The 14,880-nt window shown below is 34.6% G+C and overlaps 1 protein-coding gene across 2 annotated transcripts in view; it reads right to left on the reverse strand.

Moving 5' to 3' along the window:
- RANBP17 (RAN binding protein 17) overlaps positions 1 to 14,880 on the reverse strand; it is a 205,002-nt gene that overhangs the window by 21,846 nt on the left and 168,276 nt on the right. For both annotated transcript variants that reach the window (XM_070956185.1, XM_070956175.1), the window contains exons 24-25: positions 13,446 to 13,584; positions 6,553 to 6,719 (exon numbers count right to left, since the gene is read on the reverse strand). In XM_070956185.1, coding sequence (XP_070812286.1) covers positions 6,553 to 6,719; positions 13,446 to 13,584 — 306 coding nt within the window. The remainder of the gene's footprint in view (positions 1 to 6,552; positions 6,720 to 13,445; positions 13,585 to 14,880) is intronic.

The raw sequence follows: 14,880 nt of genomic DNA on the forward strand, positions 1-14,880 counted from the left end.
ACTTTTTTGTCTCCATCCACATGGACTTTGCCACAGTTGTGAACGTCACTCCTGCTGCCCACAAAACTGTATTGTTAACTGTTTCATATGCTTCATTTAGACAGTAATAGTCCTATCAAAATGATTTAACTCCATGTTTTAAGGGATGCAAATGATTTAAGTAGCTAGAACAGTCCACAAAAAGACTTTGGAATAAAATAGATTATTCTGTAAACCTTTGTGCTCATCATTTAGGTATGTTGTAATTTTTACCCAAGTTTTTGCATAAGTTGAAAGACATTTGCCTTATATCTGCATCAAAGCTTCTGGAAGTATTGTTTTGTATACAGGGTTACTCTATCAAGATGAGTAAGAAATGTAAATTGTTTTAAGTGCAAAAGTAGAACAATCAATTTATAACAATTTACATGTATTGTCAAGGTTAGTTTCTTTAAAATTATTGATGTTATTAAACTATCAATCAATAGCTGAAAAGCCCAAATTAATGTCAAACAATAAAATAAATGGCATTGGGATTGAATTTTAGTTCATTCAATATGGTGCTTTTTCTGGTTCTGTAATCACTCAAATCTCAGCTGATTTGGCCCATAGCTGTTATATTTTTATTCTTCATTTTTTTTAAAAAAAAATGATAACACTGGTTTACATAATTAAATCCGATAAAATTTTAAACAGAGATACAATAATCTAAACAAGTAAAAGCTGCCATCCAAAGATTATTAAGCATCCAAAGATGCAACTGACTTTTTGGGTTTTAAGGCTTACAGTATTATGTTTCTTTACTTTAATTTAAATATGTGAAAGTTTACCCACCGATTTCCCCCCATTATCTCAAGTATGAGAATTACATCTTTTTTTCTTAGTCTAAGGAACATCTTTTTGGACTGAGCTTCATGGGAATTCATGGCATAATTTTCTAACCTAACTCCAATGTTGTGTATAGTAATATTAAAAAGCAGGGAGAACATCCCCAATTTAGAAGAGAACCTGGACTGACATCACTCTCTTCTTTATGTAAGCTCATACAGTTGTAATTTCTGCTCAACCTAGGATAGTATACATACACATATTTTAGTTTGATTTGGTTTTTAAAGTAAAGCTTTCTTCAAAGTCACATAATTGCTACACACCAATGCAGATGACCTATTGTGCATATATTAATTATCTATTATTACCACTCTGTCCCATTCCCATTTCTGTCAAATGCTAGTGAAGCTATCTAACTGAATGGCAGTTTAGTGCAGAAGCAACTACAAATGTCAGCTGAAAAGGTTTCACTACTTAAAAAAAAACCAGTCACTCTATCATGCTGGCATTTTCCCCTCTCCCCTGAGGGGGGGTGGGAATAATAAAGACAGCCACAAAATATAAGGGGCACTGAACATTTCAGTCGAAATTTTACTAATTTTGAAAAAGATCACAGTGAAACACTACAATCCCTATATTAGTGTTTTGCCTGGTAAGGCAGACTAATTTTTAATTGCTTGATAAACTTGGTATGCTGCTACTTCACTCAGTTTACTATCACTAAGAGCAGCCTGAACTTTAATTGCAAAGAACAAACCATGCAGTATTAGAAACTGTAAAAATATGAGCTACCATAAAGAGGGGTAGCTGAGTAAGACTAAATTGAAATATGAGATGCATGAAGTGAAAATGTGTATTTTCACTTTTTAAAAAAAAATTAAATTGCACAGTAAAGATTAACAAAGTTTCTATTTACATCATAGCAACTTGTAAGAGTTACAGTTTATACAGGCTACTCAAACGTTAGTTGATTAAAATTTAAGGCTTTTTTTTTTTTAAAGAACAGTTGGACGGCACTGACTTTTGTTTAATCTTTATAGAAACTGAAGCATTTTTAACAAAAGAACAAACAAGCTGACAAATGTTTAAATAGACCATGTTTCACTGCACTGCAAAATAAAACATTAGCACTAAAAAGTGAGACTGATAGGAATACGAAGCAAAAGACAATCATATATCCAAATTACAAATTATGCAAATAAGTGTGTATGTCCTTTCATTTATTTACAGAGAATGTATAGTTTCATTTATGCAAGTAACAGCAATCCCACATGCTTTCTATTTAGATTTCATTTCATCAATAAAACTGGCCGATAAAGCCAGTAAAATCTTAAAATGCATTTTTCAATCCTACTATGTGTTCCATGCTCGAGTTGCTGTTCTATGTTGAAATTGTAGAAGTGCCTTTTGCGTAAAATTCTTAATAACACTTTATGTTTTAAATGCTTCTAAATACATGTACAATACTAGTATTTCTAGGCTCAAGACTGTAGCAGAGGATCAGCTTTTTGGATAAACCAAGGGAGCCAAACAATGATGCACTGGAACACTCCATTTTTTGCTATGTGATCATATTAAGGCACTGAACCCTCTCATAAATTATTTGCAAAGGTTGCTCATCCTTTGTGTTAAGACATTTTTCCTAATCTACTTCTGAAATATCTGGAGGCATAACTCCTTCGGGGAGGGGGGAGGAGTGCAGTGCGACCCAGTGATGAAAATGGTGGACTGGGAAATCGTAGGTTCAAGTTGACCCTCAGACTGGGAAGCTCACTGGGTGAGTTTGAGCCAGGCATACTCTCTCAGTTCAACCTACTTATTATTGCGGGCGTGTGTGTGTGTGTGTGTGTGTGTGTGTGTGTGTGTGTAAATGATAGAGGGAGAACGATGCACGACATGCTGCCCTTGAATGGTGGAAGGGAAATCTAACAAATAAATGAATAAGAGGAAGTGGCAAGGACTACGTGGAATCTAGTGGTGTGGCTAGGTGCAAAGTGGATTATGAAGCCACTAGTTTCCCACAGGTGATGTTTTTCTGGCTAGGCTTGCTGCCCAAGGATGCTATACCTCTGAATCACTAGGAAGTCGCAAAGAGATATTCTGTACCATTATCTATTGTCAACTTTCCTTTCCTCCTTTGATTTATCTCAACTTCGTATGGACATAAATTAGCCGTCAGTTGGTGTGAAACTGTGGAGGAACTTCATCAACATTTGTGATCTGTCTCAATTCTATTATTAGGTCTTCTTTATCCTCATAAGAATAATGCCAATTGGTTGTTTAACTATCATAGATCTTCTGCTGCTGCAAAAGGTTAAGATGGCCCCATCTGTAACTTACCTTATACTACGATAGTCTCTTTAAAGAGCCAACTGTAACCCATTTCAAACTACACGTAGCTATTGATCTCATGGTACTCTTACAACAATAATCCAGCAGCCCGAAGGATAGCAAAACAGGATAGTGCAAGAGTATACCGAGTTATTTGAAATGGCTTTTAAGCCCTATAGTTTAAGAGTACTTTCCCCCTAGTTCCACTGAAATACTATCCATAAGTCTACGTTGCTATTAATCAATCAAAAATAAGATGGATGAGGTACAGGATACTTGAACTTAAATTTCTGCAATATTTTTAAACAGATAATCCAGCAATATTGTCATGTAGCAATGTATTAAAATGCATTTTCATGTGCTTAATTACAGGTAGCCCTCGAATTACAACAGTTCACTTAGTGACTGTTCGAAGTTACAATGACATTGAGAAAAGTGACTTATGACCATTTTTCACACTTACTTTCCATGGTCACGTGACTTAACATTCAGATGCTTGGCAACTAACTCACATTTATGACAGCTGCAGTGTCCTGGGATCATGTGATCACCTTTTGCAACCTTCTGACAAGCAAAGTCGATGAGGAAACCAGATTCACATAACAACCATGTTACTAATTTAACAGCTGCAGTGATTCACTTAACAAATGTGGCAAGCAAAGCCGTATAATGGGGGCAAAACTCACTTAACAAATTTCTCACTTAGCAACATAAATTTTAGGCTCAATTGTGGTCATAAGTTGAGGACTACCTGCATACTTTTCCCCAATTAATTCAACACTTATGATGTGCAAATATTTAGGGACACATCTTTCCTGCTTTAAAAAGAGACATGATGTAACAGTGTTTCCATCAAAGCAGACAAATTGGGAGAATATTTAGCTTCATTGCATCACTTTAAAGAACTGACAAGTCTCTTTAAGCTCACAGTACAATTAGTCATTAGGGCCTAGTTTTCTAGCACTGTTAAGCAATTTGTAATAACCCTTTTGTTTTAATAGGGTTAGGCATTACTTACAAGACACAGCTGTCTAGAAAACTGAAACCTCTCGTTGTGAAGCAACGGTCTTGTTCATTTGGCTGCATGATAGTCAAATCAGCTCTAAAGCTATGGTTTAATGGCCTGCCGATGAATAATCAATGGATCACTTTTCATCTGAGTGTGAAAATGAGAATAATCTAATTCACTGTCCCTTTGGTAAGATGCAAAGCCTAGGGTTCTATTTCTATTCAGGGGCTGATTTATAACCCAATGGAAATCTGATGTAAACATATAATCAATGAGTCCCATCATTGTTGATAACCGCCCCCAACTGGCTCACTCCCTCATCTCAAAGAGCCATCCCTTTAGGCTATTAGCTTTATCCAGCTAAGTCTTTCTACTACTCCTGCCTGCTGCTTTTACCTTGCCCATTTGTTCAGACCAGCAGAGTCAGAAGTAATTTTATACGCAGCAGAGAGCGGGTAGAATTGATTTTTCACTCAGCACTCAGTTCCCATCTGAATAATTATCAATTTTACTGCCTCATAAAGGGAAGAGTCAAAATTTCAAATCAATTCAAAAGAGCTTCTGAGAGTAGAGAAACTGTACAGAAGGAGAGAGGTCAAAATTGGCAATGACCTCGGGAGATGATGTCAGGTATTAGTACACTGAATGGTTGACATCAGAAGCACTCAATGCAGTGTGACTTGTGCTAATGCAAATCATATTTATGCTGACTACTGGAGACTGGTCATAAATATTTAAAAGAGTACCTGAAAGCCTACATTCAAACTAAATATAATGTATTCCACAGATTGCGAAGCTAATAAAGACATATCATACCTTATTCATATGCTATAAATTTTAGGATTGCAAAGTATCATTGACACAAAATAGAACATTAAGGTCATAAGAACAGCAAATGTAGGAAAATCTGGGTTTGAGGCCACCGTACCTGATCTTCCTGATTACATAGCTGAACTTTAGAGTGAGGTTGTAATGCTGGGCAACAGGCAAATGTGAAATACATTTCTAGGTTCTCATCAACTTTTATTCTACTTGAATAGAGTGATTACTCCAGGAAGTTGCAATATAAAACAGTGATGGCAATGAATCACCGAGGATAGTAATAACGGTCCTATACATACTTAAATATTATGCTATGTATTACTTCTCAATTTATTTAGAAGCAAAGATCACCCAAAGTAATCGCAGCAATAAATAAGAAGGATAAATCTTGTACACTTAAATGGCAACCATATTGCTGGTACCTCATCATCAGCACAATCTTCAGGTTACTGAAGATCATGAGAACTCTACAAATGTTACTGTGATTTGATTACATCCATAAATTTAAGCAGTTATTTCAGGGAGATCCTTGCTAACAGGGATCTACTTAAAATGCTGACCCGTCTGTTATTTGGAAGCACATTAAATCTTTTATCGAAATACATTCTATCTCCTATTAGTACTAGAGAAGCGCAATTCCAATTGATGTTTTATCTTCTCATGATATTTTCATTATTCTAGCAAAAAAACTATTTTGAAAACAAGATAATATGAAAATACTTTAATGTCAGGGAATCATTAAATTTAAAAGCACCACTGGCTACTCAATCCAACCCCTTGCTCAATGCAGAAATCTAAATTAAAGAAACTCCACTAAATGTCAATCCAGTCTTCGTTGGAAGACATCTAACAATGCTAGTTTTTGTTGCTACAAGTTGGCTTTTTAAAAAGCTGACAACTATATGCCCAATAAACTGGGCAATGCTTCAGATCTGACTCCAAAATATGGCTTCAGTGCATGAAAGAGCAATAATAAAGCACTTGGCAACTCATCGAAGCAGCTGCTTCTGTTTCCCCTCGCAATTCTGGAAACAAAAATATTTGCTTTAAAGAGTCACTGACAAATACTTTATTCATGCATTGGTGTGCTCCAAAGCAGTTTTTCAAAACTGATTCAAAGTAGTGCATGCCACAATGCCTAAACAATTGCCCTTATAGGGAAGATACAAAAAGCTTTGATAAGTCTATACAGTATTCAAAATGCAGCCATCTATCTGATTAGAAAGGCCTAAAAAAGGCTTCTTTTAACATTTTCAGCCTGTTATAATGCTTTTTTTCACCACTACAGTATTCACTGTCAAAATTTTCACTGACTATTCCACCAAAAGACAGTTATATTCCATTGTATGTAAATGCTTCTAAAATTCTATAATCTCATCAGTTCATTGATGTATTCCTGGGTCACTGAACTCACACAAATGAGATGCTTTGGGGGACAATGCAGAACTTACGGGGATGACTGGAATGGGTTCACTAGTAACTGCAGTGGTAAAACTTAGAGAATTGCATTATTAAATGTAAAAAAAAATCTTTTAAAAAGAAAGTTCAGAAAGACAAAGGCAAAATAGTGTTTTTGAGTTTACCTGCTGCAGCACCTCAGAGTTTTGCTGCATGAAATGCAGTAATCTTTGCCCGTCTTGGGAAATCTCCCTGATTCTCAGGGGTTTCTTTCCTTCTTTTGCTATGTGCTTGAAGAGATAGGTAACAATGTAGTCCAAACTTGCACAACAGCTAGAGGAGACAATCGTATCTGAACATTAAAAGAAAAGGAAACACAACATTGCAATTTCTGAAATAATTTCACTATCAACAACCTACATTGAAATGGGATTACAGAACTATAATAAGGGTAGATGGGACTGTTGCTCTTACTCTGTTGTTATAACATATTCCAAGTAGATTTCGCTATGACAATCCCTTATCTTTCACTCTACTGCAGCACAGAGAGAGCTTTTACACCCTACTGGCTGGTGTTCTGCCTGGTTTTACGCACTCCTGCTGGCTGTTACAAATTCAAGGACTCCAGCTGTTTCCTTATTGCTATGAAATTATGAATTCTGAAGAGTTTGTACTTGGGGAATAAGAAAAAAATGTATTGTTTTTGCAGTTTTAATCTGCATGGTCAGAATAAAAATACATACATAGATTAAATACCTGTGGCATTCACAGATACTTTCAATACCAATACTGAAGAAGTGACCCAAATTTCTCTACCACCATAAATATTGAAAGGCAAAAGATTAATACAATCTGGAGAGAAATCACAATATAAATTGCATTTATATGGAAAACAAAATATCCAGATGACATAAATGTTGGAAAACAAAATGAATAACCAGCCCTCCTTCCCCAAGAAACCAAAAGCAAAACAATTGAAAACCAACCATCCCCCATGAAATATGTAACTTGTATATTTTAATTTTTATCATTTGGTTGTTATGAAAATACAAATAAAACATATTTTTAAAAAACTTGTGAGAAATAGAACAGCAAAGGACCAACTTTACTTACTATATTTAAAGCAAAATATTATAACAATAAATTCCTGTTTTTTAATTTACAGTTTGCAAGGTACCCTATTTCCCTCAAAACAAGACATCCCCTGATAATAAGCCCAATTGGGCTTTTGAGCACATGGCAATATGGCCAAGCGTTTATTTCAGGGTTCAAAAAAATATAAGACAGGGTCTTATTTTTGGGGAAACACAGTAATAGGCAACTATTGCCTCTGTGCAATACCATAAAAGTAAAATAACTGTGCATGTGTTATACAAATCAATCTCAGAATCCACTATTACTCAATGTTTGACAATTTTTAAAGGGAATATTATTTATATTTATACTCATCTCAGCCAGCAGTTTTGATATAAAACATGTGTGAACCACAAACACATTGTATCACATTGTTTCAGTACATGCTATTCAAACTGTGCATATTTCTTTTCACTTATTAGCAAGTGATTGCCTGCAACTACTTTGCAATCTTCTAGCTATTCACTTCTTACAGACTCAGCAACCTTGTCATTCATGGAATATACAAACTTCTTTAAATACATCACAGATTTCTAAAGTATTGTTTCTATTATTAGTTTTAGGAGCAGTCATTCTTTTATACTAGTGGGTATAGTTAAGCACATATTTGTGAAAGGAAAAAAAACTTGGAAAGAATACTGATGGTGCAATAGAAATAAAAAGTGTATTTATCAATATTTAGGGGTTCATTCAGCTTCCAGATGAGGACAAAACCACAGCCCTGATTAATGCAAATATAGATTATTTTCAGATCTTGTATTACTGATTTTGGATTCTTTGTTTGTGAATGATATATACATGTGCACAAGCATTAGTGTTAAAATACTGCTTATCTGAAGGAGAATTGCAAGGTATGTGATAGACTCAATTAAGTGTATCCCCTTAAACTGCGATAAGTGGAAGCTTGCCAATATTGCAGTGAGTATTTGAAAACTTCCCTCTAGGCACAGAATGTTGATCTGTGCCAGTTCTGGTTTCTAAATGTTGTTTTGAAGTTTACTTCTCTTTCAACATCACTGCAATATTTTTTTTTCCTTAGCTAAGTTCTCCTGGGATATTAAGAAAGATTTTGCAGACAATTTTAACCACAATTAGTCTCAAGACTCTCTTCATTTTACCACGTACGAAACATTCCTCTGAATTTCTGACAATCCCCATTTCCACTGGATGCAAACTGAAGCTAATATTTGTCTCTTCATCTGTAAAATACATCCACTCTGATCCTTTTCAGAATAGGCCACAATAACATGTCTTTTCTATACCATGCTGCTTGGAACGGCGTATGTGATTGTCCAATTCAATTATTCAATTATTACACAAAGCTAACAAGGGAAAATTCATAACATTTCTCTTTCTTAATATTTAGATGCATTTGGCTATGTTTTAAATGTAGAGATACAGTATAAATTCAGAATATTGCAAAAAGCAAAATGCAAAATAATGCTAAACCTCTGGCGTCAAAAAGTTGCATTTGAATTCTATGTCTGTTGTGGGAATCAAGGCACTAGGCCTTGGAATGTTTGTTCCACAGCATATCAAAAAGATAAGGTAATGTTGTATTAACAAAATGTGAGAAAAAGAATTCATGGTTGGTCTCAGTAATCACTTGTGTCCCTATCTACAATACATGTATTGCTTTTGTGAGGAAATACTCAGGTGATATAGTTACTCTGGATGTTGAAAGAAAGGAAATCCAAGTAAAGATTTCCCACAGCAATTCTCTCTCTAAAGAGCATGATTTAATATTTATAAATGCTCAATTGTGCATTTTGCCCAAGAGTTAAATGTTTTAAGTACTCAATAATGTGATCAATTTTAATTGTCCACTTTTTTATTTATTAGAATTCATTTACATGGAAGAGCTTGACTTTGCTTTGCGCTAAAGTTGAATCATTATTCAAGCAGGTGGGGGAGGGGGGGAGGGGAGGAAGAGACAGGACAATATCAAATAGCCCTATCCAATCTAATCTGATTCCAAAAAGGGAATGGTAGTTTTCATAGTCGTTCAAGATTAAATGTATTTAATCAGGGGTATCACTGATTCTTTTCCAATATATTCCACAGATCTATTGCAGTACATAATTGAAGGTATTGTAGTGAAACCTTCATACAGATACATAGTGGATGAATTGGTGACTCTGATCCCCTAGTGCAAGCAGGAAAACATATAGTCCAGATTAAATAAATGTATTAGTTTGTGTGAAAACTATCAGGTTTTCACCTCTCTTGTTTACGTCAGACTTCTCTCTAAATTATGTTAAAATCCTGTACACAGATCTAGAATTGTTTATTTATTTAAGAATATGTGTATGGCCGCCCATTCACTCTCAGAGACTCTCTGTTTATGTGCATATTAAGAAGCATCTGATCCATTATGTTTTCCTTACAAGTTTCTTTCCCTTTGGTCGCACAGGAAAGCAATGAACACTTTGAAAGTTATCTAGAAATGCATATTTCATAAGCATGTTTTGCCGTACTTTTAAATCAATACTTTGACTATTTGTTTGAAAATTGAATAACACAAAGTAAATCACTAACGTCCACTTAAAAACGCTCTAAACATGCTGATACCATACAAGTACGTATTTATTTTCTTCTTTAAGTGATCTTAGCAGTGCAGTGGAGAGGTTTATCTGTTCAGGAGGATGCAATTTAAGTATTAAGAGCTACTTATATTTTCCCATAACTTTATATCAAAGATGCTTGTGACATTCATTTTTCTTTTCACTGTATGAATGTAACAGGGGAAGATGTTATGCAAGACCCCTATTCTGATTTTAATGGACACAGAGGCATTTGCTGAAGCTGAATAGAATCCTTATTGCATTTTACTCAGGTTAGGTAGACAAGCAGATTAAAGGGAGGAAAACACAGGAGGAGGAGAAAAATGACAATTGTTGCTGTTGGAGAAACAAGCAAGAAAAAGGTGGAATAATGCCTAATATCAACCTGAAATTTATATTTCAACGAATTTCTCTTTTCATGAGAACCAAGGCGTTGCTGTCTAAAAAATTTTTATAAGTTTTTTATAAATGTATGTAACTGGAAGAATTATTTGGCAAGTGGCAACACTATTGTGCATGACAGTTTAAGACAGTGGTGAAATGTAAAATTTGTTACTACCGGTTCTGTGGGCGTGGCTTGGTGGGGGGGGGTAATGTGACTGGCTGGGCGTGGCCAACTTTTTTTTTTTTTAACTTTTAAAAGCATTTTTTCTACAACCTCTTCGGCCGAAGTGTTTGTAGAAAAACTGCTTTTAAAAGGCTCTGATGATCCCAGCTGAGCTGCGCAATCATCAAAGGCTTTTTTTTTTAACTTTTAAAAGCATTTGTAGAAAAAATGCTTTTAAACGTAAAAAAAAAAAAAAAGCCTCTGATGATCGCGTGGCTCAGCTGGGTATGGAGGGGGGCAAGGATTTCTGCTACTGGTTCTCCGAACCGTCCACCGCCATCGCTACCGGATCGGGTGAACCGGTCCGAACCGGGAGCATTTCACCCCTGGTTTAAGAGCTTTGTTTTGTTTATGATGAAGGGAAATGATTTAAGTGAAATGCTCTCTGATCTGTTTCCTTTTACCAAAACCCAAATTACCTCTTCTCAAAATACTCAACTTTGAAAGTAAACAAGCCAATCTGTTTAACATTTAATAATAATAGCTTGCAGAAAATATTAACTTTCATTTTTATTATGAATGGTAATATATAATCTACAAAAGCTTTACATGGTGATTAGTAAGTAGGTGTCATAACAGGTAGTCCTTGATTTACAACCCCAATAGAGCCCAAAATTTCCGTTGCAGTTGTTAGGTAAGTTTTGCACCGTTTTATGATCTTTTTAGTCACAGTTGTTAAGTAAATCACTGCAATTGTTAAGTAAATCATGTGGTCATTAAGTGAATCTGATTTCCCTCATTGACTTTACATGTACACCACCCAGAGTCTTTGCATTAGATGGGTGGCTACAGAAATGTGATAAAGAAATCAATCCATCAATGCATTCATTGTCTGGAACTATGATACCCACGGTATTTCCATTCACAATTTCTTTTAAAATAAGTTTTAAGATGTAGGTTTTCATATTTTTTTCTTCCGTTTAATTCATGTTATATTCTATTTCAAACATTTTGGTAAGACAAGGGGATAAAACAGCAAAACCTTGTTAAGAAAATTAAATAACAGAAAAATTACTTTAGTAAACGACAAATGCTGACTAACAGTTGTCTTCATTTCTAATAAAACGTAGGATGTCTGTTTCTTACACTACCATTCAACATTTGCACATCCACAAGGCCATTATGTATTTAATACTCACAAAGTATTAGCTACTATTTGTGTACTTCAATTACTTTATGATTTGAGCCGGGGTGAAATCTAAAATTTTTCCCTACCGGTTCTGTGGGCGTGGCTTGGTGGGCATGGCAGGGGAAGGATACTGCAAAATCTTCATTCCCACCCCACTCCAGGGAAAGGATACTGCAAAATCTCCATTCCCACCCCACTCTGGGGCAGCCAGAGCTGGTATTTGCCGGTTTTCCGAAGTACTCAAAATTTCCACTACTGGTTCTCCAGAACCTGTCAGAACCTGCTGGATTTCACCCCTGGATTTGAAGTTTTAAAAATAGTATTTACAGTTTTGTTAACTAAAAAAAAAAAGACTGATATTTGGTTTCCTCATTTAACTGTCTTTCAAATATCCAATACCACAACAATAGGAACTGTTATTTTATGTTTACATAAAATATGGATCTATTTTATAGGGAATTGCACTTGGATCAGAAAGCCCATAATTTAATCCCAGCTCACATATTAACTTAATGGAGAATCTGAAACTGCTACCTTGTGGATTGTTTCCATGTTGAATAATTGTAGCAATGGTGACAGGCTTAATCTAAGGATTTAGGAGACAAACAATGGGAGAAGTCTTTCTGACAAAAGAAGTAGAAAAGTGTAAGAAAATGTCACTGAGAAAAGTGATGGAACTGATTTTTGAGGGCAAACTCCATCACTTGGGAGGACTGCAAAATTATATTGATTGATGTCCTTCATAAACCAATTGGTGTGTGTGTTTGTATACGTGTATGCATGTACTGGTATGTGTGCATGCATGCATATCTACCTCCATTATATATATAAAATGCATATTGTTTTTTTAAATCAGTACTGAGAGTAATATAGACTTTTTTCCCCTTAAGGATTTTAATCTCTTATGAACGGATTATTTTATTTCAAGGCTTAGAGCAACCGGTTTTCACATTAAAAAATACTGATATCTTTGGTAGATTTATTTTCCATAATTTCATTGAAAATTTAAGTAAACTGTTCTACACTTACACATTACTATGAATCATCTGATCAGTTTTCCTCATAATAGGAACAAAGCATTTTAGTCTCTACTATATTATTGGTGTTCTGGAGTATATGCTTCTCATTGGCGAAGACTGCATAATGTTGTGTACTTTTATTGTATTAAGACTTATGGAGCATTATGTTGTAAGTAATTGGAATGTAAAAATGTTTTATGATTCATGTTGTGGTTTACGTTTTTCAAATATTTGGAAATACAACATTAGGAAAGTGTAAAATTCTACATGAATCATAAAACACGTTTTTAACAAGTAAATTTTCAAAGTAATATACCCTTTGTTTAGCTTCCATTGAAAAGAGAGTGTTTTCATTTGAATACCCTGAAAAGAAAAAAGAATATTATTGGATAATACATTTTTAGATTCTTTTCTTTAGCTGAAGATCATGCCCATGTCTACTAGTCCGTAAAAATATCCTTCTGAACACAGGACCATTTAGTCTTAAAAGACTCATGAATAAACAATTATGTGTTGCATTGTTATAGTAATTAAATCAAACACCTAATGATTGTGGTCACATTACTTTTGTCTGCTTTAGCATAATTTTACATTCTTCCTTAGTTTATTTCTTTTGTGTACTTACCAAGAGCAGTCAGTCCTTCAGATATCGATGTAAATATATACATTAATACATGTGGCTCTAAGCTGGTGATGAAACTCATGTGATCCTGAGCTAGACACTCCAAAAGTGGGTAGTAAGATTGACTTAATTTTCTATATTGCTTGGGATAGAAGAGAAAGAGAGAATATGATGCAATAAGAAATTACACGGCTTATTAAAAAAATTACTGTAATGAAACAGAGTTTTACCAATATTATCTACTGTATTTTTATATGAAAAGAAATGTATTATATTCTAGGCAGAATAAACCAAACATAATCCTGACACTATTCAGCCATTTTTTCTGCGAGCTACACAACAGAACGAAGAGCCACAATACAGTAAGGGGCTGAAATGCCCACTGGGAATCTAATCACAGACTGCTAGTAGAATTACAAAATACATATACCTGTGTATTTACTAACCGAGAAATTCCAAATGTATGTAATTATATGTACAGGTGTATAGCTGTGGATCTCTGCAGGTGCATTATTATATGAAAGAGAAAGGAAAATCATGCAGGGTTTCTAAATTGTAATTGAAGAGGGGGCAGAAAGATGCTCCCTTTACTGTATCAACCTAGTAAATCTAAAGTGAATGTATAACTATGCCAGGTGTATCCAAACATATTCGGACCTGTACTGGCTTCCGTTGTGAAGTAAGTAAAAACTTTCTATTTTTAGAATTTTGATTCTAATAGTAAATTAGAGGAAAACTGAGGCAAACTGAATTTAAAAAAAAATCTAAGCCTTATAATTCTGAAAATATTACTTCAGCTTAAGAGAGATAAAAATTGATCAGGTCAAATATTTTGCAATAACTGAACTGGAACCCTCAACATTATGAAAATGGAAATGAAATTAATATCGAATAAAAGTTTCACAGCTGCTTACTAATGCTTATCCGGTTGTACTGTGCTGCCTATTTTGCATGTCCTTTCCCAAATATATTCTTTGTGGTTACTGCTGTATTTTGCCAAGCTATTTTGATATTTGTATGTAAAAATTCCAATAGTTCTAAATACTTCTCTCACAGTCACACTACCAATTGTGAAATTTTATCATTGTTATGCTTTGTTTTTATGTCAACTGAAGACAGTAAGATAAGATTCCCTAACAGGAGAATTAAAGTGGATACAATGATGCAACTAATCATAAGCAGTAATGCAACTCAGATGAAGGGGAGGAGAAAAATGTAAAAAAAAAAAAAAGTAACAACACCCTTTTCTTCTGATTGCATTTCCCATTTCAGATGTTTGTATATCTCCTTTAATAATACTGTCATTGTTTCTCATCTGTTTGGGAACAGCTTTTGGGACATACAATCAAATAAACATGGTATCCAATGCAGTTTTATTGTTTGCCTTGGGAAACCTTGATTACTAATGAAATCTACATTACTTACATATGTACATATA

The sequence above is a fragment of the Pituophis catenifer genome, unplaced genomic scaffold (genome assembly GCF_029215685.1).
Source record: "Pituophis catenifer annectens isolate HBS135680 unplaced genomic scaffold, rPitCat1.0.hap2 SCAF_1, whole genome shotgun sequence".
Classification (NCBI taxonomy): domain Eukaryota; kingdom Metazoa; phylum Chordata; class Lepidosauria; order Squamata; family Colubridae; genus Pituophis; species Pituophis catenifer.